General features: G+C 45.0%; 1 protein-coding gene across 1 annotated transcript in view; it reads left to right on the top strand.

Moving 5' to 3' along the window:
- Positions 1-27,205, top strand: part of CDC42BPB (CDC42 binding protein kinase beta) — a 114,292-nt gene that overhangs the window by 35,278 nt on the left and 51,809 nt on the right. Inside the window, 4 exon segments of the mRNA XM_063091851.1 lie at positions 1,772-1,863; positions 7,717-7,800; positions 11,347-11,442; positions 18,767-18,915. Of these exon segments, the coding sequence (XP_062947921.1) occupies positions 1,772-1,863; positions 7,717-7,800; positions 11,347-11,442; positions 18,767-18,915 (421 nt within the window).

Genomic DNA, 27,205 nt, shown 5'->3' with positions numbered 1-27,205 from the left:
AAAAAGACTCATTTCAATTAGGAATTTGGGGAATGGTTATTTCAGGTGATATCTGAAAGAAGTAAGAATGGACTACAGATGACCTTTTAAGTTCCAGCTCAAGGGTTTTCTTAAGCCTTTTTTTTTTTTTTTTTTTTTTCTTTTTCTTAATTCAGGCCTGTGTGTTCTGTTCCCTGAAATTCTGATGGGCACGTACAGTGATGGTGGGGCCGGAATTCATAACTCACTGTCTGATAGACACCAAGAAACTTCTGTTGCTCTTGCTATTGTTACTTGCATCAGAGAACCATGATGATCAAATCTTCGTGGTATTGAGCAACTGTTTAAGGAGAAAAAAGTCCTGAATTAGTGAGGTTAATAATATGGAACTCAATTAGAAGCCCAGAAAATGTCAGGTTGCATGTTTTCTTGGAGCTAATTATAGACACACATGTAAGGAATCATACAGAGATCCCTCGCACGCTTTGCCCAGTTTCCCCCAATGGTATCACTTTGCAAAACTAGTTATGGAGGATTTGAAAAAGAGCTATGTAGAACAAATAAAAGTTAGCATAAAACATAGGAATCTGGGACTGAAGATGAAAATGAAGACCCAGGTGTAAGGTAATTGACTAAATGGGTTCTGGGCTGTGGGCAGGATGGACTGTGGTCAAGGGAGCTAAGCCTGCACTTGCTCCAGTTCTTGGGAAGAGATCACCTGGCCTCCCTGTAGGAGTTTCCCAGGGCTGCTGTGAAAAATCACCACAAACTGGGGGGCTTAAAACAGATTTTTCTTCTCTCACAGTTCCGGAGGCCAGAAGTCCAAACTCAAGGTGTTGGCAGGGCCATCCTCCCTCGGAAGGTTCTGGGGGAGAATCCTTCCTGGCCTCTCCCAGCTTCTGGTGGCTGCCAGCAGTCCTTGGGGTTCCTTGGCTTGTGGCTGCATCACTTCAACCTCTGCCTCTGTCTTTGCGTGGCTTTTTTCCCCTCTGTGTCCAAATTCTCTGCTTTTATAAGGGCAGTAGTCTTGTTGGATTTACGGCCCACCCTACTCCAGGTTGTGACCTCATCCTAACTTGGTTACGTTGGTAAAGACCCTGTTTCCAGATAAGGTCCCAGTCACAGGTTCTGGGTTGGACATGAATTTTTCAAGGGACACTGCTCAACCTAGTGCGCTGTCCACAGAAACTGGCTCAGTTTCCTCATCTGCAAGATGTGGGTGATAATAGAATTAACCTCTGAGTCAGTGTGAGGATAGGCGAGCAGCAGCATGAATGCCTGATGGAGGACTGTGGCGGATGCCCAGGGATGCCACCGGCACCTTTGAGACCATTGCGCTCTCAGACAATGTCCCACGCTTCCCGGCTGCCCCGTGGCCTGTGCTGTGTGGACAGATGCAGTTCAGAGCTCTTTCACCTTTGCGCTGTGTTCTCGGCTACTGCGAGCTGAGCTGTGGCCGCGAGATGGACAGGAACACGCCCGTCATTGCCTCTCGATAGGTAAACCTTGGCTTTGACCAGAAGATGAAAAGGTTTTTGCAAGGAAATTTTTGTAGCAATGGTGTTTGTTCTAATAGATATTGATGTATAGTTGTTCATGATAAACAACTACATTAAGTAGCATAAATACTGACTTTCCAAAACTTTTCAGATATTGAATATTTTAAAAAGTAAGGTTTTTTTTTAAAAAGTATAACTTGGTGGGATTAATTAAATTTAATCCAATTAATTAAATTTTTATATAGTATCAACTTATTAGACTAAACTGTTGATTTTACATTTTTTGTTTGTAGCTAAACCATTTACACAGCTGGTGAAGGAAATGCAGCTTCATCGAGAAGACTTTGAAATAATTAAAGTAATTGGAAGAGGCGCTTTTGGTGAGGTAAGATAAACTTCGTTCTGTTCATTCTGCCCAGACTGCCAGAATGGCAGCAGCTCCCATGTCACCTTTCCATGGACCTGTACATCAGTTTGGGGATGAGGCAGTGGTAGCATTTAGAGAGTTCTTGATGGACAAAATCTGAAAGATAGAATTAAGAGAAAAACAAAAATGAAAGCTCGTGGCTGGCGAATCACCCTGAATGTTGTTGGGACCAGAAATAGCTTTTTATAGCCCTAAATAAGTTTTTAAAAATTCATTTGTTAATTGAAAAATTTCTTGGCATTTTCTAAAAAAACGCAAGGAAGGTTATGTAATGGCTATTCTCAGGATTTGCTGCTTGCTTGCCATCAGCACTTAGAGGAGAGGGCAGGTGGGACCGGAGTCCAGCTGCAGCAGCAGCTTCACCAGTTCCCTTGCAGGGCTACGTGGTGTCCTTCAGGCGAGGCCAGGAGCCCTTCTTGGGAGGCCTGGGTGCACAGCGTAGCCTTGCCAGCCCCTGCCTCAGCGCCCTCCCCTCAGTGGTGCTTCTGCCCTGCGGGGCCATTCTGCCACACCAGAGGAGAGTTCAGGTTCCCTCAGTGGGCGGTAGAACCACTCCAGGTGGTTTCACAGTGAGTCACTTGAAGAGCTCTGTAGTATTTTAACACCTGTTCTTAGATGTGCTCCTAAGTGCTCCTTGGCTGGGGAACTGTGCACATTGGTTACTGAGGAAAGATCAAACAATGAAATGCTCTGTGTCATGTCACGGCTGTGAATGTGCCTGCCTGACAGCGAACCTACTAGGCATCACCGTGAAGTGCTATGAGGCGTGAGCTGGTGTTGGCTCTGTGGGGCATACGTTTCCTAGTGTGCAGATGTGAAAGGGAGCAGCAAAACAGTTCTTTAGCAAGATGGCTGCCTTGCTCCAGAGTATCTCATGTGCAGCTGCTGAGGTGAAACAAGGCCTGTAATGTGTCTTAGAAAACATCTCAGTATTGTGATTATTTTCTTCTGCTGAAAGCACCTGATGACACCCCTGCCTTTTCTGCAGGGCTTCAATAGAATACACAAAAAGAAAATACTCCTGTGGAAATGCTTACAAAATACTTGAGTGAGAACATTTTCTGCGCCTGCCTGAGCGTTAGGGGTAGCTGTGTGCCATGCCTTCATTTCTTCCTTGGAAACTACCCTGATCTCAGATCAGACCCCAGTCCAAGTCCTGTCTTTGGACCTCCCTTTTCTCCACACCACCTTTTTTGGTGCCATTCCTGTGAGTGAGTGTCACAGAGGGATGGGGGAGGGGAAGCAGCCAGTTCCCAGGGCAGCAGCTCCTTCCCAGGCCCATCCAGGCTGACCAGAGCTCCAGGTTTATCCCAGTACCATCCCAGATCCAGGACTCGCAGCCAGATTCAATTTACTAGGGGCTGGGATTGGGCAGACAACTTTTTAATTTTTTTTTTTAATGTTGAAGTATAGTTACATATAAAATGCATAGATTTCAGTGTACAGTTTGTTTTGAAAAATGTCTATACCTGTGTTACCAGCACCCAAATTGACATAGAGTATTTCGGTCCCCTAGAATGTTCCCTCCTGTCTCTTTCCAGAACCCTCCTAGACCCATCTCTATGCAATGGCCCTTTGATTACCACCAACAGGGGACTTTTTTTTTTAAAGGAGCCACAGGAAAACATTGAGTTCCACACAAAATAAAAAATCTCTAGGCAGTAAATAGGTTATTTGATGGTGTAAGGTATGGCTTTTGTTGCTTAGTGAGAAGAGGAAAGCCTTTTAAACTTAAAACCAGATTCCAGTCGGTATATACTCTGACTGCCTGTCTGCTTTGTGGAGGAGCTGTGCCCGGCGCGGGGGCTTGGACATGAGGGAGGCCCTCCCGAGCCCCGCAGTCGCAGCCATACAAGCCAGATTAGGAGAGGGAGGAAGAAGGTACAATGGGGCGGAGAGGACGAACCGATAACAGGAAAAATGAAAGAATAGAGAGAAAATTGTTTTGCCAGAATAGTTTATAGTTACTTTTACTCTTCTTCTTTCGTCTTTGCCAAAGAACTTAATGCAAAACTCAGTTTTATGAGTTTCAAAGAAGGTAACATTGATCACCTTTCAAGTTCCTCCCAAACTGAGAGAAATGTGTCCCTCTTGCCCAGATGTTTGCTTCTTTGGATTTGCTTTTTTACGTTCACTCCCTTTCCAGGCTTTAGCAACTTCTAAATCCCCCCACACACCCCGGGTTGTCCCTTGACGCTAAAGCCGTCCACCAGCATCCTCCCTGGTCCCTGTGGCCTAGGCTATGCACCCAACCCTTGGTGCCGTGCTCTTCCAGCCTCCGGCCCCTCTCCTCCTGGCTCCCACATGGGATCTGGGTTCTCTGCATGCACACGCCCGCCAAGCCTCCCTGCCGTAAGCCAGACCTCTGTGTTCTGTAGTTGATGTGACTGTCACCCTGTGGTCCCTGGGCTGTTCTTAAAATCACATGCCTGAAATGTGCCCAACTTTAGCCCCCTCTCTCTGAAAGCACCAGGCTAGTCACAGCAGTGAGGACACTTACCTGCTCTGGGACCGGAAGTGCTCTTCACATACGGTTAGGATTGAATTATCTTTTTGGATGCAAGCTGGGGGAGGGCAGCAGTCCACCTTGGAGCATAGGGTGTGTGCCTGCAGCATGTGGACCTACCATAGGCTGCCTGAGAGCCCTTCCCAAACAACGCAGAGGCTGGAGCTGGTCGTACGGCAAGTGTAGTGAGCCCGTGAAACTCTGGCCTCTGAGTTGTAACCCTCCACTCCCCACAGTTTGAAGAAACAGTTCTAGATTATTATTTAAACAGGGTTCAGGATATTTGAGGTACCCTTTTTTTTTCTTTTAGCACAATGACTTTGAAAACACCTTCTTCTTCTTCTCTCTATCTTGGGGACAGCCCAGTCCAGGAAGTTCCTTCGATGTTGACACCCCCTCTGGCAGGGCAGTTCCTGGCTCATGTGAGGCAGTGCCAGGGGTATGTTTAGGGCCTAATGGCGGCTGAGCCCATTGAAACCTTCAGTCCGCTGACAGCACCCCGAGGTAGCCACTGCTCCATCGGGAACATGAGAAACTGAGGCTCAGAGATGCAGAGGAGCTGGACTCGAGCTCTGCCTACCTGACCCAAGCCCGCGTGCCCAGCCACTCTACCATGCTTGCTCTCTTGTTTCTAAAGTAATGTTTAAAATAAAAAGAAAAGAGACAAAACTTTGGGAACAGTTTCAAATAGAACAGTTGCATGAATAGAATGGCTTAAGGAATACCAGTGTGACCCTTTACCCACATGTCCTTCTGTTGACGTGTCAGTCCTCGGCCCCCTCAGGTGGCTCCTGCTCTTCTCTCTCACCTCGCGCCCTCCGCCTCCCCCACTGAGCAAGGCCCTTCACCCCTAAAACTTCAGTGGCTATTTTCTTATACGGATCATCTTTTTGTAACCACAGTTCATAAATTTACATTTAAAACTGATAGAATGTTTTTGAATCTAATTTGTCCTCATGCTAGCTTGGTCAGTTGGCCCGTGATGTCTTTATGGTTTTTCTGTTTTCTCTCCCTCCAGTACAGAATCTGGCTGGCAGCAGTCGTTACACATCCTCGTCATGTCCTAGAATCATTTTATAATGTTTCGTAAAATTATTTTGATATGTATTTCTTTGCTGAAGTGTCTAATTTTGGAGATTTTTTAGGATCCTCATCTGTCTTTGAAACAATTAAGACTGAGTTTTGGGTCAGGAAGAAATTTCTGGTAAACCAAGCAAGATTTTTACAAAATGTTTATAAGTTGTTTTGCAATACAAAAAGCTTATTTTCTGATACAGGGTTTTTTTGTTTTTTGGTTTTTTTAACATTAAATTTTACTTCTATGTTTTGCTTCTACACGTTCTTGATCTGACAGGTGTTTTTCTGTGGACAGATGCATCCTCCTGCATATTTTATTAGGGCCACTTTGCATGTTTTCTGGAAATGGTCTGTGACCTAATATGCCTCATGTAAAGAGTTGAGCTCCCCAGTGAGCGTCTGTGGTATTGTCATCTCCTTCTCAATGAGGCCTGGATTGCTCACTGGCTTGTCATCTTCAGAATTTCAGAGTTTTCTTTAAAAAGTTATCAGCTCTACTATTCCTTCTAAGTTAGATCATTTCTGTAGTAAAGACCGTGTAGCTTTTTATATGACAGTACCTCACTTCTCTAGATTACAGCTAATTCCCGGGAAGCAATAAGTGCTTTCAACACAATAATAAAGTATGTGCCGCAAAGTTCTTATTCTTTTACAAATTGGAGGGCTCATGAAGCCTTTATTTAGGCACTGTTTGTTTTTAATTTATACATAGTTACAGCAGGCTTAGTCTTTGGTTTCTAAGACCGTAGCTAACAAACAACAACTTAGGTATGACGAGAGAGGCCACCGCCACAAGGAGCCCTGAGGGTAGCGATGAGGGAGGTGACCAGAGGACAACTTAAGCCAGTAGGGCCGGCTGGGAGCCCTGGAGCATAGGGTATCTGCCCTTGACCGTCAGCAGGCTCTGGGGTCATATCAGGGCGAGTTCACTGTGGGACCCCCATGGTCACCCAGGGATGATTATATTTAATTGTGACTATCATTATAATGTAGTTTTTAAAAGCATGCACCTGAGAGTGAGACTCTGGTGCTTCTTGGGCATGTTGTTTAACCCGTTCAAGCCTCACATTCCATGTCTGTAAAATATGGATGTCAAAACTCTCCATCGTCTACGATTGTTGTGAGGGTTAAATGGGAGTGCAGATAAACCGTTTAGCACAGTTCCTGACACATGGAAAATTCTTGGTATGCTTTAGTTCTCAAGACTACTTTGATAGTGATTATTGTGTGGTATATGATGTTTAGAAAGGCAGGGGAGTAAATAATTCCATTTAAGAGCTCTCTATTCTGTGCCTGCTGTGTACAAGGATATGTGCAGCTTGCCTGCCATTGGCAGCCAAAATTTGTGAAAGTCTCTGTCACCACCAATGAGTAGCTTATGGTGTTATAATGGGGACTTGGGCCAATGACTGATGTATATAAGGTAGGATGTGTCATATGAGGGTGCAAAATCACAGCAGGTGCTGGTAGTGATGGAAGAGCCCATTCAAGATTTGGCACACACAAAGAAGTCCAAGAGGACTTCGTGAAAGAAGTGACATTTGACCTTTTTTTTTTTTTTTGGCGGGGGGGGCTGGCTGGCTAGTTTGGGGAGAAGTGGCATTTGAGTTGTACCTTGAAGAATCTCTCTGGCAGCCAACATGCTGGGTGCTGACTGTGTGCCTGACACCAAGCACGCTGAACATAATGACTCATTTGATCCTCACAGCAGTCTTAGGAGGCCAGTCCTGCTCTTACCTCCTTTTGTAGCTGTGGAAACTGACGCATAAAGAAGTGAATTGGCCCAAATTATGCTCCAGAGCCCACACAGTCGCTACCCCGTGAAGAAAAGATTCTAAATGGAAGAACTGGCACATGCTGAGGCTGGTGGTGGGAGTGACAGGTAGAAATGAGCGCCAGCAGGCAGGGGCCGGGGTTGGGGGTCATGGGAGCCAGTGATGGATTTTTAACAGGTTTTTTTTTTTTTTTTTTAATGAAAAGATATAACCTAAGTAGAGAACAGTGAGCCCCTGTGTACCCGTCACTCAGAATTGAAGTTTTTTTTGACTGAACAAGTGGTATCATTCAAGTTGCAGTGGGGCTAATACCCGGTTTCAACATGTAAAAGGGCAAATCTCTATGTAGAAAACTTTACTTTCCTTGACAGTTCATTTTCCATGATTCCCAGGTAGTTAAGATTTCACTGTAGTTGTATTAAAATTTTTGTTAAACTTACATTTGTGTTTCAGGTTGCTGTTGTCAAAATGAAGAACACTGAACGGATTTATGCAATGAAAATCCTCAACAAGTGGGAGATGCTTAAAAGGGCAGAGGTAAGTATGGAGGACCACAAAATAAGTAATAACATGGGGTTTGTGTGAAAGCAAAGTGACTGTGAAGCCCAGTCAGGTGAAAACCACAGTCATGTCACAGACCTGGGCCTTTTCTGCCTGACCAGAGCAGGCAGAGCCTCCTGGACTCGGCCCCTCTCCTGGTCAGCCTGGCCCATTCACCAGGTCCTCTGCCTAAGAGCACACCCTCCCACCTGTCGGCCAGATTTGCTCTCTGTGAAGGCAGGTGAAAACCTTTGTGCAAGTCTTAGGCATTTACCACAATTCTGCTCCATGTGCAAAAGGAATTATTGAGTTTGGAGCCAACTTGCATATAGAAATATTGTTTCTGTTCCCTCTTAGATGGAGAATAAAGATTGTAAATAAAAGGAGACTATGGCTGCTTGACAGTCTTCAGTCTGCTTTTTCTTAGTTCTGTGTCAGTGCATGTGCTGACCATTTCTCACCCCTGACCCCATCTCTCCCACCCCTTGCTCAGTCCCTTGTCTTGCTGTCTTCCCGACTGAGACAGGCGAGGCTTGCAGGTGAGCCCGAGCTTTTCCTCTGTCACCTACAATTTCTGTCTCCTGTCCTCTGTATTCTTTTATCTCGCCTCAGAGCAAAGTCTCCTTCCGTACTATCCCTCAGGCTCGTCCTTCCAGGTCTGCTCCTCTCGTGTGCCCCTCCTCGCAGGCTAGCATGTGTGGCAGAGGTTCACCATTGCCCGGTGTCTCTGTGGCTTGCTCAGCACCACTGGGGCTCTGCTCTAGGGCTACTCAGCCCTGCGGACAGGGAACTGCATTCTGGAACTGAAGGCCTCTAGACGGAGCCATCTCCTCCTTTCGCAAAATTCTTCTGCGGTTTCTGGCCTCTCTCATCCCACCGCTCACACCTCCTTGTGATTTTAGGTGACCCTTTCCTCTTTTGTCCTGGAATACTTATCTGTTCTGCCAATGATAGCTGCCAATTTGGGCAGATAACAATGCAGACCATTTATTTTGTCACATCTCTCTCCTGAGCTCCAGGGTTCTGTTAATTTGGTGGGTCTTCTTACTTCAGTGTCCCACTGGCACCTCAGGTTCATCTAAATCATTTCCCCGTCATACCTATTTCTTCTTTTCCCACTGCGGCACCCAGCATAAGATCTCACATCCATTTATTGCTCAATAAATGCACATTGCCTGACTGAATTCGCACTATTTTGCAGTCAACTGGTCTCAACATGTCGGTGGTCTGCGACTCTTGCTTCCACCCCCCGCATTCCATTCCACGGCCTCAGGCTGCACAGAGTTTTCTTTCCCTGTTTGTCTTTTGGCTTCTTCCTCTCCCTCCGCACTCTGTCATCTTACTCACCTTTGTTCGGCCATGCACAGACCCTCCTCAGCCCCAGGAGCTACTGGAATTTTGCAAAACAAGAAAATCAGAGAAGCCGATCTTTCATAGGGAAAAAATATAGCTAGTGCTAAATGAAAGTTGGGGGAGGTATAAAGTATTTGGAGAAAGAAATAGTAGTAAATTCCATTCAAGATTATATTTTTGTATAGGGGTTGTTGATTTATGAAAGGAACTGAGTTATGACGTGTCATGTTAACCTCTGGAATGAAATATAGGAGGGTACTTGAAAAAGCTCATGGAAAAATAGAATTCAAAGATAATACAAATCTTTCCACAAACTTTTTTTTTTTGGCAGCTGGCCGGTAAGGGGATTCAAACCCTTGACCTTGGTATTAAGGCTGCACTCTAACCAACCGAGCTAACCAGCCAGCCCCTGCATGAACTGTTTGAAATACCACGTGTGTATGTGTTTGTGTGTGTGTGTATTTAAATTTTTAAAATTATAAAAGTCTTATGGGTAAGGAGAGGTGATTCTCATCATATTAGTGTTTACCCAAATGTCATGGTGGATGAGTAAATTTTAATAGAGTAAATATTGCTGATTTAATTTGAATCTGGTTGCACAGATCCAGTTTAATTGGCATCTTCAGAGAAGTCCAGGAGTATCTGCTCTTGGTGATGATTATCTTAGAATATATACAATGGGATATATATGTGTGTGTGAGATACATAAAAAATACATATGTATGTATCGATATATAATGCTAGCTGTAAATATTGAAATCTTCTTTAAAAGCATGAAATAAACAAGAAGTAGAAAAGTTGCTAAGCAGTATAAGTTCATAGCTTTTAGACCAGGCTAGGTTTTTATTACCCTTTTGGGACATTGAAAAATACTAAATTTCTCTTTCTGGTCTTTAAACAACAAAACAGCTAAGTAATACATATGTTTCCTGTTGATAGGCCACCGTGCAGGCAGCAACCCAGACTGAGAGGGTTTTATCCTAAACAGTGATAGGTAGATGCCAAGCACGCAGAGAACATCTCCTTGTAGCAACAAAGCTGCAGATGCTGTAGACAGACTTGTGGTCTCACCTGGCCTGGGACTGCTGGCTCTGTTAGCCCTTCTGTGTAGGAGAGGGTGCTGGAGGCAGGAGGCGTGGCCACCAGCATTCAGCTTTTCTTTCAGCTGTCCCCCTTCACTAGGCCCTGTGTTTGGGGTGCCCACTTGCAAAAGGGGTTGTGATTCCTGAACTGCTTGTCTCTACACATCTGGACATAGCTGATTGTTGACCCCTCAGCCTGTTTTAATTAGTAGAACTGGGACACATCTACCTCAGTCATTTTGTTTTGAAGGGAAACTTCCTAAAAGTTCAGGAAAAAAAAAAACCTGTAGAAAGAGCAAGTTATGAAGGCTGCTGGCAGACTTGGTTGAGAGCAGGTGAGCTGTGCTCTTGTGCCTATCTTGGCCAGTCCCCACAGTGCTGCTCTCTTTTGTATTAAGCTGCACATGTTTCAAATATAAGGAACAGTTAAATCTTGTTATGTTGCATGCTCTGTAAAGTGGAAATTTTATTATCATTATGCCAAAGGCCTGGTTACAGGGACACCACCTGGATATTAAGGCTTTTTTTTTTTTTAAACCATAGCAGGCTAAAAGGTAGCCTTTCTCCCATATGCTACTGGCCGTAGATCTCCAAAGTAGAATCCCATTATGATCATGTTCATCAGTACACTTACTGTGAATATATCATGTTTCTTGAAAATAACTGGCTCAGATCAGTAAACAGGCATGTGCCCTATCTTGCCAGCCATGTGGTGCTCAGCAGTAGGAGGTAGACAGGGAGGGTGGCCCCGGGGGGATGCTTTGAGGAGGTTAATCTGGTAGAGAAAAGTCAGGTGAGGCTGGTGGGAGGAGCTCGGCTAGGAAGCTGTTGCAAAAATCCACGTGCGAGGCCAGGGAGAATCTCAAAGCGTTAGCCATAGAAGGGCACACGTGGAAGTGCACTCTCCACAGCCCTTGGCATGTGCGTGGGGCTCGGGAGAAGAAAGGAACAGAGATGGCTCAGCCCCTTGGCTCCATGAGCCTGAAAGGCAGGTTACCCTGCCTTTGGAGCCACTGTCATAGCAGGGATCCCCGATATATAGGAAGATGCTCTACAGGATACTTTCCCAGACAGACACATACTGACTGTTCCCCTTGATTCTTCACAGACTGCTTGTTTCCGAGAAGAGCGTGACGTTCTGGTGAATGGTGACTGTCAGTGGATCACCACGCTGCACTACGCTTTCCAAGATGAAAACTATCTGGTACGTTTGGGCCAACAAAAACTTAGAGTTTTTGTCAATGGCGTTTTGCTTAAGGTTTTTGATTCCTTTGTGTTGCCACTAAAAAATAAGACAGTTTGGAACTGACATTTTTTAAAATGTATGTTTGACTAGATAAAACTGAGGGATTTGTTTTAGTGTAGTAATCATCAGGTAAAATTTTTTAAAAATAAACTTATGAAAGTATGTACAGGCATACCTTATTTTATCACACATGGTTTTATATTGCTTTGCAGATACTGCATTTTTTTTTTTTTTTTTTTTTTTTTTTTTTAAAGATGACCGGTAAGGGGATCTTAACCCTTGACTTGGTGTTGTCAGCACCACGCTCAGCCAGTGAGCGAACCGGCCATCCGTATATGGGATCCGAACCCGGGGCCTTGGCGCTATCAGCACCGCACTCTACCGAGTGAGCCACGGGCCGGCCCCCAGATACTGCATTTTTAACAAATAGAAGGTCTGTGTCAACACTGTGCTGAGCAAGTCTATTGGCTCGATTTTTCCAACAGTATTTGCTCACTTGTGTCTCTATGTCACATTCTGGTAATTCTTGCAGTATTTCAAGCTTTTTTATTATTATTACATCTGTTATGGTGATCTGTGGTCAGTGATCTTTGATGTTACTGCTGCAATTGTCTTGGAACACTACAAACTGCCCTCACGTAAGACGGTGAACTTAATAAATTTTGTGTGTGTTCTTACTGCTTCACTGACCAGCCTTTCCCCCAGCTCTTTCTCTCTCCTTGGGCCTTCTTGTTTCCTGAACCACAACAGTATTGAAATTAGGTCTAATAATAACCCAACAGTGGCCTCTAGCTTTTCAAGTGAAAGGAAGAGTCACACATCTCTCATTTTAAATCCGAAGCCAGGAATGATTAAAGTTAGTGAGGAAGGCATGTTGAGAGCCGAGACAGGCTGGAATCCAGGCCTCTTGCACTAAACAGTTAGCCAAGTTGCAAATGCAAAGGAAATGTTCCTGAAGGAAGTTAAAAGTGCTGCTCCAGTGAACACACGAATGTTAAAGCAAAACAGCCTTATTGCTGGTATGGATAAAGTTGTAGTGGTCTGGATAAAAGATCAAACCAGCCACAACATTCCCATAACCCAAAGCCTATTCCAGCCAAGACCCTAACTCTTCAGTTCTTTGAAGGCTAGGAGCTGTGAGGAAGCTGCAGAAGAAAAATCGGAAGCCAGCAGAGGCTGGTTCATGTGGTTTAGGGAAAGAAGCCGTCTCCATATCATAGAAGCACCAGGTGAGGCAGCAAGTGCTGATGTAGAAGCTGCAGCAAGTTATGCAGCAGATCTAGCTAAGATTATTGATGAAGGCAGCTACACTCAACAACAGATTTTCCATTTAGATGAACCAGCCTTTTATTGGAAGAAGACACCATCTAGGACTTTTATAGCTAGAGAGGAGAGGTCAATGCCTGGCTTCAAAGGACAGGCTGACTCTCTTGTTAGGGGTCAGTGCAACTGGTGACTTGAAGTTGAAGCCAGTGCTCATTTCACGTTCTAAAAATCCTAGGGCCCTTAAGAATTATGCTAAATCTACTCTGCCTATGCTCTGTAAGTGGAAAGACAAAGCCTGGGTAATGGCACATCTGTTTGCAGCATGGTTTACTGAATATTTCTTTTTTTATTTTTTTTATTTTTTTTGAAAAGATGACTGGTGAGGGGATCTTAACCCTTGACTTGGTGTTGTCAGCACCACGCTCACCCAGTGAGCTAACCGGCCATCCCTACATGGGATCCGAACCCGGGGCCTTGGTGTTATCAGCACCACACTCTCCCAAGTGAGCCACAGGCCGGCCCTACTGAATATTTTAAACCCACTCTTGAGACCTACTGCTCAGAAAAAGAGATTTCTTTCAAAATATTACTGCTCATTGACAATGTGCACCAAGCTCACTTGAGAGCTCAGATGGAGGTGTATGAGGAGATTAATGTTGTTTTCATGCCTGTTAACACAACGTCCATTCTGCAGCCCATGGATCAAGCAGTAAGTTTGACTTTCAGGTCTTAGTATTTAGGATATACATTTTGTAAGGCTATGGCTGCCACAGATAGTGATTCTTCTAATGGATCTTGGCAAAATAAGTCGCAGACCTTCTGAAAAGGATTCAGCATTCTCGATGCCATTCAGAGCATTTGTGATTCACGGGAGGAGGCCAAAACATCAGATTAACAGAAGTTTGGAAGAAGTTGATTCCAACTCTTATGGATGACTTTTGAGGGGTTCAAGACTTCAGTGGAAGAAGTAACTGCAGATGTGGTGGAAATACCAAGAAACTAGAATTAGAAATGGAGCCTGGAGATATGACTGCATTGTTGAAATCTCATAGTAAAACTAACAGATGAGGAGTTGCTTCTTACAGATGAACGAAGAAAGTGGTTTCTTGAGATGGGATCTACTCCTGGCAAAAATGCTGTGAGTGTGTTGGAATGACAACGGAGGATTTAGAATATTATGTAAACTTAGTTGGTAAAGCAACTAAGAGAGGATTGAGTCCAATTTTTAAAGAAGTTCTACTGTGGTTAGAATGCTGTCAAACAGCATCGCAGGCTACAGAGAAATCTTTCGTGATAGGAGGAGTCAATTGATGCAGTGAACATCATCATTGTCTTATTTTAAGAAATTGCCACAACCACCCCAGCCCTCAGCTACCAACACCCTGATCAGTTAGCAGCCACCAACATCAAGGCAAGACCCTCCACCAGCAAGATTACAACTCACTGAAGGCTTAATGATTGTTAGCATTTTTTAGCAATAAAGTGTTTTTTTATTCAAGGTATTTGTATTGTTTTTTAGACATAATGCTATTGAACACTTAATAGACACAGTACAATGTAAACATAACTTTTATATGCACTGGGAAACCAAAAAGTCTGTGTGACTTGCCTTATTGCGATATTGGCTTTACTGTGGAGGTCTGGAGCTGAACCTGCAGCACCTTCAAGGTGTGCCTGTACTTTGTTTTTCTCTAATCACTGCATAACCTGATTACTTTGTTCACTGGGTTTATTGCATTTAAATAAACTGACGGCTTGAAAGCTTTCCTATCTGGAACTATGCACGAGAATAAGAAACTGCCATGAGATTTATGCTGTTCCAGTGCTCCCTGTGGGATGTTTCTGGCTCCCTTGCGCTGCCGGCCCTGTCAGAGAGTGTGCCTCTGGCCTGCAGTCCTCCCGTGGGGTAGGAGCCGCCTGAGGAGGCTTTCCGACACAGGTTTGGGGGTGACTTGGTTTCCATGTTCTTGTCATCTGTTTACTCTTCAAGCCCTGACTTGGTCAGGGCTTGCTGTGAGCTGTGTGATCCACACACGTGCGTAGAGTTGTTTGGACACCCCGTGAAACTCTCACAAGACAACCAGCATACAAGTGAAAGGGGAGCAAACCTGCGGTCTCAAGCCCTGAGTTACCAGCAACACTGCTTTGTCCAGGACTTTTTATTCCTAAAATGACTTTCTGGGTTTTCCTGAACCTAAAAGCACCCACACAGAGGATCTCGGCATGGATGGGGCCCATGCAGACCTCAGTGAAGCAGGTCTGGGCTTGGCTCCCCCCAGCCAGCACTGTTTCTGCAGCAGAGGCCAAGAGGAGTGTACTTGTCCTCGTCAGCACAGCCTCGGAGCAGAGCCCCAGGCTCTTCTCCTTCCGTGACAGCCGACCACATGTCCATCCTGAAGCGCCTTGGTCACGTGCTCCATTTAATCATAAGAAACGGGATTATTTAGGACTTCCTTTATTTACCTTAAAATAATTTCTTTCAAACATCAGTGAAATCCTTTAGATTTGAATATTGCGGATTAGGTAAAGTGGTGTGTTATACTGTGTTTTTGGAATTTAAAATACACGCATCTGTTTCCACAGAGGGGGCAGCTGGTGTTCGTTGATCACTTAGGGCATAGCAGTGCATGGGTCATTTGTCAGTCTTCCCAGCAGCCCGGTGAGTTAGGCCGTCGTGGTTTTCACCATTTTACAGATGGGGCATCTGGGCAAGAGAGGTGAGCTACCTTGCTGAAGGTTATCACACACATGACAGTAACCTTGCCATTGTCCCAGCCCTGGCCTGTCTGGCAGACAGCCTGGTGCTCGGGGGCCGTCTCCACCTAAACCCTTTCACTGCCTGGATCAGTGTCCCTGCTCTGAGCAGCTCCATGGACTGTCTCCAGTTCTTTCATCTTTTGATAGGATCTGGATGAAGTTTCCAAAGAGTACTAGGCAACATGGATCTGTGCAGAGGAAGATAATGTTTTTTTGTTTTGTTTCTTATATTGTTCCAAAATGAACAGTGTGCTGCGGTCTGAAACGTTAGGCGTTACCAAGTTTATTCTAAGTGGAGACACATCAATTAAGAGTCTCTGGGAAGAGGCCATTTTCTTGAGTCTTTGGAGTCTCCCTCCCAGTTGAAGTACAAAGACGACGAAGGATGAGAGACAGAGGCAAGGCGTCTGAGCCTGCCTGCCCGTGTGCCTGGTTCCTGGGGCAGACCTGCTGCCTGCGAGCAGCTGCATTTAGGCAAGTTCCTGCCTTCTAGGTGTCGTGAGGGTGGAACGAGGCAGGCATGGACAGGGCTCGGCTGGGCCCAGGCGTCTCTAGTGACGTGGATTCCTCGGACCACCCACAGAGCTGGTTCGTGTGATCATTTCTACTGTAGGTTCCTAACTTGGGTTCCATAAAAATTAAACCAGTTTCACCACTAAGTACAAAGGCGTTGCCTTACTGACTTAACTCAGAATCCTACATTACATGACAGAGAAAATATTGTTTCTGGCTCTTGTTCCAAACATAAGCTTCTACCTATGTGCCTCGTGAGCCTTGCACCTTACTCTCCTTACAGCTTGTTCCCAGGAGGCCGTCAGCCATGTGTAGCACTGCTGTCGTGCACACGCCCTCTGCTTCTCCTATCAGGCTTCCCTCTAGACGTGGTAGGCGCTAGGGCTCAGGTCGCTTTGTCTCCTCTCTCCTGCTTTCTGGGGGACCTGAGAGCTTGGCTCTTCACTCACCCCCACATGCATCCATCAGCAGCTGCTGCGGTCTCTTCCTCCAAAATATCTCCAGTACCCGTCCATTGTCCTCATTCTGCTACCCTCTCCACACACAACACCCCCACCTCCTGCCTGGGCCACGTCACAGCCCCCTCGTGGCCACCTCCTGCCCCATCCCTGGTCTTGCTCTCGTCCCCATCTCCCGTCCACTGTCCACATGGCAAACAGAGGAAGTGTCTAAACATCATTGGGTGGCGGCATCCCACTGCTCTTGGAGTGGAGCCACAGTCCCTGCTGGGGCCATGGCTGGGGCCCTCCCTGTGGGGTCTGCCCTCATCCCTCCCCACTCACCATATTCTGGCCACAGTCATTGTCTGTCTCTTCAGCACGCCCCAGTCATTCGCCTCCTTGCACACACCCCTTTGTCTGGAGCATGATGCCTGACCAGCCTTCAGAACATGGCTCCTTCCAGATATCTGCCCACCCATCCATGCTTAGTAGCCTCCCAGTGACACCACCAAGCCAGACGGAGCTTCTATCTTCCTGGCACTTACCACTCTCTGGTCTCCGTGTTTGTTGTGGTCTGTCTCCCTCCATGAGATGTGAGCTCCCCAAGCAGAGACCTTGACCATCTTGTACACACCAGTGTCCCTGTCGCCCAGAGGGATGTCAGCAGGTTCACTGTTGAGAGAGAGTGAGCCAACGACTGAAAAAACTAACTCAGGTAAACGCCCACTGAGGCAGAGTTGGGCGAGATGTGGGAGAGAGAGAAAAATGGGTAACGGTACTCCTGCCCATAATACTCCCTGTAGATTGGAAAACATGGGGGCAGTGCCTGAGCAGGGACAGGGAAGGAGGCCCTTTGGGGGGGGGGTGGAAGAGAGAGATGGGAAGGCTTCGCGGAGGAGGGACAATTGAGGTGAGTCTTAGAAGCAAATGAAAGGGCTGCTGGTAAAGATTCTGTTTGAGAACAGGGACCTAAAATGAAGGCTTCTCTCATTTCCGCAAGTCTAGTCCATTCCCTTCCTCAGAGAAGCCCAACGGCAGGCATGGTGATCAGGTCCTTTCTTTGGAGACTCTACAGTGTCGGGCTGAAGATGATGGGCCCTGGAGTCTGATTGCTTGGTTCCAGTCCCAGCTCTGTCACTTATTAGCTGGGTGACTCTGGGCATGTCATCAAGCTTCCCCTGTGAAGTGGGATCTGGGTAGTACCAGAGGTGAGGGCCAGTGTGAGAATTAGTGGGATAATGGCAGGAGCTGCACGGCCTGCAGGCATGGAACGTAGTAGGTGTGCAGTGAGTGACAGCTGTTGTTATGACTAGCTCTCAGTAAACATCAAAGGATCATTGCCCTGGCTGAGTGAACAAGGTCTTTCCTCCCTGTGTTGATTGGTTAAAAGTTATACGTTCAGACCAGAGCAGTCATCTCTTAAAAGGAAATTAGCATCAGGGGAGGTGACTCCTGTGAGACTGAGGCACTGGCTTCCTCAGCAGTCTCCGAGGCTTGGTGGCCCCCAGCAGTGGAGGCGTTGGCTGCCACCCCAACTCTGGTCGTGATGGTCTTGCCCATCCTGGGCCTCTCTGACCTGGTGGGATACCCCCTCAAGGCCTCCACAGCCGCTCGGCTTCGTAGCCCGAGCCTCTGGGAGCTGTACGGGAGAGCTGTCCTCCAGCGCCCGGCACGTGGCTGGCCCTGTGGCAGGTGAACGCCAAGCGAAGGAACAGCTCAGTCCCGTTAGCAGAAGATACTTTTCCTGGTGTTGCTCTAATTTCTATTTGAGCAGTAGCTCTTCTGGTTTCTCTGTGAGGGCAAACACACATATAACTAACTCTCTTTCAGCTCTTCCATGACAACATCTTTCTGATAAGAGTTGCTACTATCATATGTGATTTTAGGTAATTCACCTCTCGTCTCTGGCCCGTTGTCCTCCTGTGACATGATGGTTGGGAGGATTACTTTTAAGTCCATAGGACATGATGGGCTATTCATCAGTTGTGCTCCTACTTTGGGTCACTGGCTTTTAAAGAGTGTTTTTTCCAACATTGAACCCTTCAGTCATTTCTTCCATTGACTAAGTATAGCATTTGTTGGAGTCTGTTCTCTGCCATATGCATAACTTGAAAATACAGCAGTGTCACAGCACACTGGGGTACGTGTTCTGAGAGGGGAGAGACTGGGTGACACAAGAGCGTCCGAGAAGCCATCAATCCAGACTTGGAGAGTTAAAGGACTTCTGCAGTGGAAGTTCGCCCTCACCTGTCAGGTTAAGTGGTGACTGACCCTTGTATTCTCTCCTCTTCTCTCTCAATTCATAGTATTTAGTCATGGATTACTACGTGGGTGGTGATTTACTGACTCTGCTCAGTAAGTTTGAAGACAAGCTTCCAGAAGATATGGCAAGATTCTATGTCGGTGAGATGGTGCTGGCCATTGACTCCATCCATCAGCTTCACTACGTGCACAGGTAAACACCTTCTGCTCTACTTTATGGAAACCACACATTAGCATGTTAAAATACTCCCTTCAGAGTCCCTGAGGCATAGACCCCAGGTTCCAGGCTGTCCTAGAAGTCGGCAGGGAGCCAGGCCTCACTTTGAGCTGCTGCTGCTGCTGGAGTGGTCTGCCTACATCACTCTTTCAACCCCGCACCTGGCACCCTGTAGATTCCAGTTTTATTGTTACTGCTGTGACAGTCTGACTCCTCTCAGCAGAAGCCACTTGCCATTTGATGTTTACGTGACATTGACTCAGACTCCCCCTGCAGCTATCCCTCCCTGAGATACCTGCCCTCCCTGGGGCTCATGTGGAATCCTGATGCCACTCGTCTCCACACTGATCTGCGAGGGGGGTCACCCCACAAAACACTTACAAAGGGAAGAATAGGTTGGGGAAGAGAGGCTTCCGTCACAGCACCGTGAAGGACTTAAGTTGAGTGATGCGTGGCCCTGTTGAGGAGTCTCTGTGGGGGTAGAGACGGGAAGCAGTTCCTCTCCCTTGCTGTCCCTGACCCCACTCTGCCCTGTCATCCTCTGTGCTGGGAGGTCAGCTCCCTTAGTGATGCGGCCTTGCAGTCCATACCTGCACATCTGTCTCATTTTGAAACAGAGGCTCCATCCTGTGGTTTGTTTTGGTTTTGATTTGTTTTTAAACAAGTTATACTTTTATTTTTATCAAAGTAATTTCATGGTAATAGTTTTTCAAGGTCAATTAGTCCTACAGGGCATATAACAAAAATCAAGTCTCTAGCCCTGCCCCACCCCACACTTGCTCAGTTAACTGTGATAACCTTTTAGCTGTTCTTCCAGTATTTACCTTCATATTTCTATATAGCAGGCTTATATTACTAATTTTTTTCTTTCTTTATCTTTTTGGCTTTAGGTAACATCTATTGAAATGAAGATTTAACTCTTTTACGTACTTACCTCTCTCTTGCTCTCTCTTACTCCTCTCTCCTGCATGTACACTCTTTCCTCTCTCACATTGTGCCAGTTAGTAAAATAATAACTTTTGGTTAAATCAGTATATGGTGTTTATAATATAATGACTGTGTAAATATTACAGCTGAGCCTTGTAGTATATAATAGTTATACTTCTTATATATTTTTTTTGTCTAGTTAATAATTGCTGTATTTTTTTTCATTAGCTTACTTTTCTATATAGCTGTCATTAATTATCCTGAAATATTATGGCCGTATTATGAAGCCCTGTGCATTGAGACATGATGGTCAATATAGGTCTGATTTTTTCTCAGTGATAGGCCTTCTGTCTTTCCCATTCCATTCTTCTGTGTTTGTTCTTTAATCTTACTGTACTGAACGCATTGTGAGATCAAGTTTCAAGTGGAAAGAGTCCCTCTCATCCCTCTAGGACTGGATCCTTTATTTTCTGAGTCATTTGTCTTCCTGTTTCCTTTTGATTTGGTAGCACATATCCTCCAGTGGTTTCTGGGGAAGGGGGCATGCGTGATAACTTTTTTGAGATCAGTGTCTATTCCAGCCATACATGCGACTGGTAGTTTCTCTGGTATGGAATTGTAGATTGTAAATCAGTCTCTCCGTGGGGCTTTGGAGATACTGTTCCTCTGCCTTCCACCTTCCGCGTTGCTGTGGAGGGTCAGATCATTATGATTCTCTTGGCTTTGGGTTGTGACCTCTTGCAGGTCCTGCCCTCAGGGCCAAGCCTCAGCAGCCTGCCCAGGGACTTTCCTCAGTAGCGCCCTCCTCAAGGGGAGCAGTGGCACCCGCCATGAAGTAACAGCTTTTCAGTCTTGCTGCGAGGTCCAGAGAGGTGGGGTGCCTTGCACTGTGTCCCTCCCTGCTGGTCTGCTATGTCCTGGACACACAGCGAGCTGCCCCGAAGTAACGGTCACTTCTCGCAGTGCGATAGGGTCTGGACAGTGCTTTTCTCCCCCTTGCCCGTGTTTTCTTTAATGTAGTTATTCTTGCTTTATAAAAGTTATTTTAGTTTTTAACATTTAAATTTTGTATGCTATCCTCTTGACAGAACTTTACCAAATTCACAGTAGAGAGATAGTGTCTTTGTATTTGTCACAGATCTCCAGGGAAATTAATTTGACCACCTTCCTAGTAGTTTATTTTTTTCCTGTTTTTCCCCCTAACTAGAGAACTTTCTCCTCATTTTCTTAATTGGCTGTGTAGAAGCTTTGCTCTGTCATTTGACCTCTGCGCATAGTAGACATGAACATTTGTAGATCAAAAACTCATTTCCTCCCAAACCAACTCATTATTCACACTAAGTGTCTGATTGACCCAGTCTAAAAATAGAACAAAGTCAGATTTTGTAGGAAGCCAGTCTTAGCCCAACCTTAGATGGGTACCTTGTAAGTTGAAAACTACATTTGGTAGTGTCAGAAATCAGAGTTTTCACCGGAACAAGAGTGATTCCACTGATGGCTTTAACAGCAGGATTCAGAGTGTATGCTGTGGCTTGGGCCCCTTCCCTGTGGTTGCTTGTGGGCTGTGGTGATTGCATGCGGTGCCCACCGTCCTACCAGCTGGGCCTCTGCCGGTTTAACAGCTGTTACCTGACTTTGGCAGCTGGACCCCATGGAAGCTCCTTGAGTGGAGGTAGCAGAGGGAAGCTAGGGCCCAGGGAGCACCCCACACAGGTGGGTTCAGCCCCTTCCTGAAAGGGGTGCTCAGAGGATTGCAGAGGGAGAGAGAGCAGAGGGCGTGCTGTGTGGACAAAAGAACAGGAACAAATTTAAGGAAAGGAATATTCAGAGAACAAGTAGCGTCTTGGAAACTGGCTTGTTCCTTGTTAACTTGGTTAGAGTGTGGTGCTGATAACACCAATGCCTGGGGTGTGATCCCTGTAATGGCCAGCAGGGGTGGGGGGGGTAGGGGGGGGCATGTCCTGGAAAATAAAAACTAGAAAAAACAGGAAGTTCAGTAGAAGAGGTAGAAGATAAAGTAGAGGAAGTCTGATAAAAGAAAACTAGAGAGAAAAGGTCAGGTGGTCAGAACAGCTCTGGAGTCACCCATCAGGTGGGCTGTACTGTGGAGGCTGAAGCTCTCTGTGGTGGCACTTGGCACCCATTTGTTAACTTTGCAGCAGGAAGCTCCACAAGGGACATGGTTGGCAGTGGGAGATAATGTGTCCTTCAGGAGTGGGATGGTGATGGGCAGAACAGGTCTCCCCATTTGATAATGCATCAGGAAAAGCTGGAAAGGAAAAACAAATACTGCAGTCCGTCCATGGCCTCAGTTCACCACCGCAGCCGCTATTCTAACAGGAGCCACGGCAGCTGCCAGGAAAGGCACTCTGGGGTGACTGGAACTGCTTCTCTGCCCTGTGCCTGACTCTTAAAGCACCACTGCCCCTGGGTTGTGGAAGAATGGGTGGAGGCAGTCCCAACACAGTGCTGGCTCATGGGGGACTGTCAGCTCTTTGATCAGCTGCTATCTCAGCCGGTGGCCTGGGGACCACCTGCCCATCTGAGAGGCCCTGCTGTTAGGAGCCATGGGTCAGTCCTTGCCCTCCAGAGGTCTTCTGCCAAGAGGGCCTTTCCTTTGTAACCTTCCTCACACGAACAGCCAGTTCACTTTTTTAAAAGTAACATTTGTTGGTGATATTTTAAATACAGAACCACACGGCCTGGATAACCCCAAGCCATATACAGATGGTTAGCTTCGAACACCCCTGGAAAGTATAAAAGGCAGAGGATCAACCTTCCTGAAGACCCCCTCCCTGGCCTGGCTTCTCAGAGTCAGCTAGTGTCAATGGTCGTCCCTAGTGTGGCCCCTGAAAAACATGCCTGTCCAGCAGGCATTACAGACAGCCAGGTCTGACCACCTGGAGCTCTCGTCCCTCTGCTCTTGCTGACTCGTTTCGCTGCACACCCTGTTAACTGGCACTCCTCAGCGCCTCCTGCTGCTCCTCCTGTTGGTTCCTCATCTTTCTCAGGCCACTTGGGGAATTTGTGTGTGTGTGTGAGAAATTATGGTTACTTGCCTTAAACAGATTTCCTGTGTAATCATTTCTCCATTTCTGTGCGAATTGTCCTGCCTTCCATTCCAAAACAAAAAAAGTTAAAAACAGATGGGGGGCAGGGGAAGCAATCTGTTCTAATCTCAATGAAATGGTCCTATCACCTTGTCTTAATTCATTTCATCTTGGAAGCCAGGTATACGCAGCTTGTTATAAAACCTCATTGAGCTTCTCTTAATAAATTGATCCTGTATGCATTGCTTTCAGTCTTCTCATTAAACGCGGGCGTCTTTTCCTTGCACAGACGGGTGGAGGCAGGAAGACGTGAGAGGGCTGGAGTGGATTGAGCACCCTGGTCACATGGGGGGTGGGGGTCCAGGTTTGCTTTTGCTTCCTGGAGGCGATGGTGTGTCTTTATTTCCCTCTCCCTCCCTTCATCCTCCCACCTCCCCATCTTTCTGCCTCTTTCACTCTTTTTCCATGATAAATGAATACAGAAAAATTGGTGGATGTGGAGGAGTCTATTAGATTTCCCCAGAAGTGCTATTAATAGACATGGCATTTCCAGCCTAAGCCTTGATCCCATATCAAGCAGCTCATTGAAAACTTACCTCAAGTGTTAGTTGTAACATCCAGCATATGCTTTTGATGCAACCTTCAAAATAGTCATGTTTTTAAGGAGATAAATACCTGCCTTCTCTCTGAACACTGGTGGCTTCTGTTGGGAAGTGATCATACAGTATGTACAATGTGTAAAGAAGGATTTGTTCCTATTAAGTAAATTTAATTGGGATTCATTTAAATATGTGTAGTAAACACTTCAGAGAGAACAGAATTTTTATTAGTGAAAGTAATATATTCAACAGATGTTTTCATTTTGATTTTCTCTTACTAACTTTCAGGCTTAAAGATTGTATATCACTCAGAGGGCTAAAGTAATGTGAGACAAAGATATTTAATTTTTTTTGTATTAAATTCTGGTGTTCTTAAACAATTGGTGAAATGGTGAGTTTTTTCTCAGAAAGGTGCAGTGTAGAATTTAGGTGCTCTGCAGCATGGTGTGAGCACGGACATGGAGAAAGAGCAAAATCACTGGTCCTCAATTTTCTCTTGTAAAAAGGAGAATAATATCTACCTCACGATTGAGACAATTTTTGTAAAGGAGGTATTACAACAACACTACAACAAAAAATGTTTGTGTGTTCGTTACTAAGGAAGTGGTTAGCCAAGATGTATAACTTTCAAATAGTAAAATCCTGTACAGTTCTGACCATTCTTATATTTGCAGTCAATTCACTTTATGTAAGTATTGAAGCATATAACGTGTATTCAGAAAAGCTCCCAAATTGTAGGTGTTCAGCTCAGTGAATTTTAACAAAATGCGTACACTGGCAGCCAGCACTCTGGTAACAAGCAACATCAGTGGCACCACAGAAGCCCTGTCATGCCTCTGCTCGTCACTACCACCCAAAAGGTGCCCACCCCCTTTCCTCCCACACTGCTGTCCAGTGGAACTTTTTGCAGTGATGGGACTGTTTATAATCTGTGCTGTCCAGTATGGCAGCCACTAGCCACATGTGGCTATCAAGTACTTGAAATGTGGCTGGTGCAACTAAGGAACTGAATTCTTAATTCTGTTTAACTTAATTTGAATTTGAACAGCCAAATGTGGCTATGGGTGGCTACTGTATTAGACAATGAAGTTCTTTCTTTCTTTTTTTTTTAATCCTTTTATTATTCTTTTTTAACAAATGGCCCCAGGAATAGGGGACCAGGGGACAATGAAGTTCTAAAAGCATAAATTAGCTGTGCCTGTTTTTAAATATTATATATACAGAATAACACTGTATATATATATTTTTTAAAGTTTTCTTTCTAAGTGAAATAGTTCCCAACTTACACAAAGGCTGCAGGAAAAGTGCATAAAGCACCCATATGTGAATACCTTTACCCAGATTTACCTGCTATTAATATTTTGCCCCATTTTATCATTTATTTCCTTCTCCCTCTCCATATATGTACATACACTCACACAGTTTTTACTTAAACCATCTAAGAGTAAGTTGCATACATCAATTTTAGGTATAAGTTAAGACTAAGGATATTTCCATACGTAGAGTGTAGTTATTTCCTTTCGGAGATTTAACATTACTCTACTGCTCCTACCTAATCTTAACATCTGTATTCAGATTTTGTCACTTGACCCAGTGGCATCTTCTATAGTATTTTCTTCCCTCTAGTGCAGAATTCATTCTAGGATCACGTGTTGCATTAGTTGTCATGTCTTTTTAACCTGTTTTAATCTGGAGTACTTTTTCTTTCTTTGTCCTTTATACGACATTGACACATTTGAAAAGTACAGCTCCCTCACTTTTTTAATAGAGCACTTCCCAGTTTGTCTTGGTCTGATGTTTCCTCCTGATAGATTGAGGTTATGCATCCCCTGCCAGAATATATGTGTATAATGTATGTATCCTTCTCAGGCTGTCACATCCAGGAGCATGCAGTATCCATCTGCCCCATGATGGTGATAAATAGTTCACCCAGTTAAGATTTTGTTATATTTTTCTACTGTGTACTTAATACTTTTTCCCCTGTATCAGTTTTTGAGAACACTTTTAATTTCTGGCTCATCTTGAACCTCTGTGCCCCAACTCAGTCGTTTCTCTGAGAAGCTTCAGTTCCTTTAATGGGGAATGATTTTAAAGACCAATTTCTGGGTGTTAGTTATGCTCATTATTAGCCTCCTTCAGTGGACACAGTTAACAAAATATGGGTATACGCACACATATTTTTATACACATGTTTCTATGTAATACATAAGTTGAGAATTGTGACTTAACTTCCTGGCTTTCTCCCGTTCTGTATTTTTGTTTCTCTCCTTCTGCTGATACCTCTGGCTCCCAGCAGCATTAGCACGTTGACTCGTCTGTTCAGTCCTGTGTCTAAAATAGCTTCAGACTTACTCTGCCCGTATCCCTGCAACACACAGCCTGCTGAGAAGAGTTCAGGACATGTCTGCAGTTCTCTCCACCTCACCTGCAGTACTTCAAGTTCTGTGTTCACAAATTTCTTGGATTTGTTTTGTTTCATTTTTTTACCCCATTTCCCCTTCAGTGTTACTGTGTGATTCATTTGAAATACAGTAGGGTTCCTTGGTTTCAGTCAGTTTTGCATTTTAGGCTTCCCTTCCCATCTTTGATGATTTAATTTTCTTTGAGTATGTAGAATGTTGGCATGCTTCCAAAACACCAAAACTGTACAAAGTTGTACTCAGAGTGTCACTCCCTTCCTTATCCACCTACCTCCTTCCCCCACCCATCATAAGCAACTGTCTGTTGTCTTCTGCTCTGTGTTCCTAGGGTTTGTGTGTGAGACAAGCAGATGGTTTTTATTTCTCCTTTCTTTAACAAAAGATAATGTTAAATTGCTGAACGTGTTCTTTTGGGTTTTTTTTGTTGTTGTTGTTGTTTGTTTGTTTTTTAGCACCATATCCTAGAAATCATTCCATGTCAGTTCATGGAGCTCTTTACTTTTTACATTTGTGTAGTACTCCTTTGAATGTAAATAGTTTACTTAACCAGTCTCCTGTAAATGGACATTTAAGTGCTTTTCAGTATTTTGCAATTATAAATAATATAGTAATAATTTTGTGCATATGTTGTTTTATATTCTTGGTGTGTCTTTAGGATAATTTCCTAGAAGTGGGGATTGCTGGCTCAAAAGAGAAATAACATGCATATGTAGCTTTTTTAGATGTTGCATATGTCCCTCCATAGGGATTACCTTTTTGTACTCCCCCCAGCAGTGTTTAAAAGTTCCTGTTTCCAGGCCGACCCCGTGGCTCACTCGGGAGAGTGCGGAGCTGGGAGCGCAGCAGCGCTCCCGCCGCCGGTTCGGATTCTATATAGGGATGGCCGGTTCGCTCACTGACTGAGCGCGGTCACAAAAAAAAAAAAGGACAAAAAAAAAAAAAAAGTTCCTGTTTCCTTGCATCCTTGCCAACAGACTGTATTTTCAAACTTTTGAATTTTTGCTGTCTGATGGATGAGAGATGGTACACAATTGTACCCTTCTTTTTCACCTGTCTGGTGAAGTTGAGCATCATTTTTATATATTTGTGTGTATGCCTGTGTGAGTGGTTTAGTTACTGTGTTTTATACATTTTTCTATAAGATTTCTGGGTTTTTCCTTCAATTGCTAAGGAAGTATTTGCCTTTTATCTGTAATAGATGTTGCAACTGTTTTTTCCCAGTTTGCCATTTGTTTTCTGACTTTGCTTGTTGTGGTTTTTCACTAGGCAG

Source organism: Cynocephalus volans, chromosome 3 (assembly GCF_027409185.1).
Source record: "Cynocephalus volans isolate mCynVol1 chromosome 3, mCynVol1.pri, whole genome shotgun sequence".
NCBI classification, from domain to species: Eukaryota; Metazoa; Chordata; class Mammalia; order Dermoptera; family Cynocephalidae; genus Cynocephalus; species Cynocephalus volans.
Note: the sequence above shows the minus strand (reverse complement) of the source record. Positions and strands in the feature narration are given on the sequence as shown.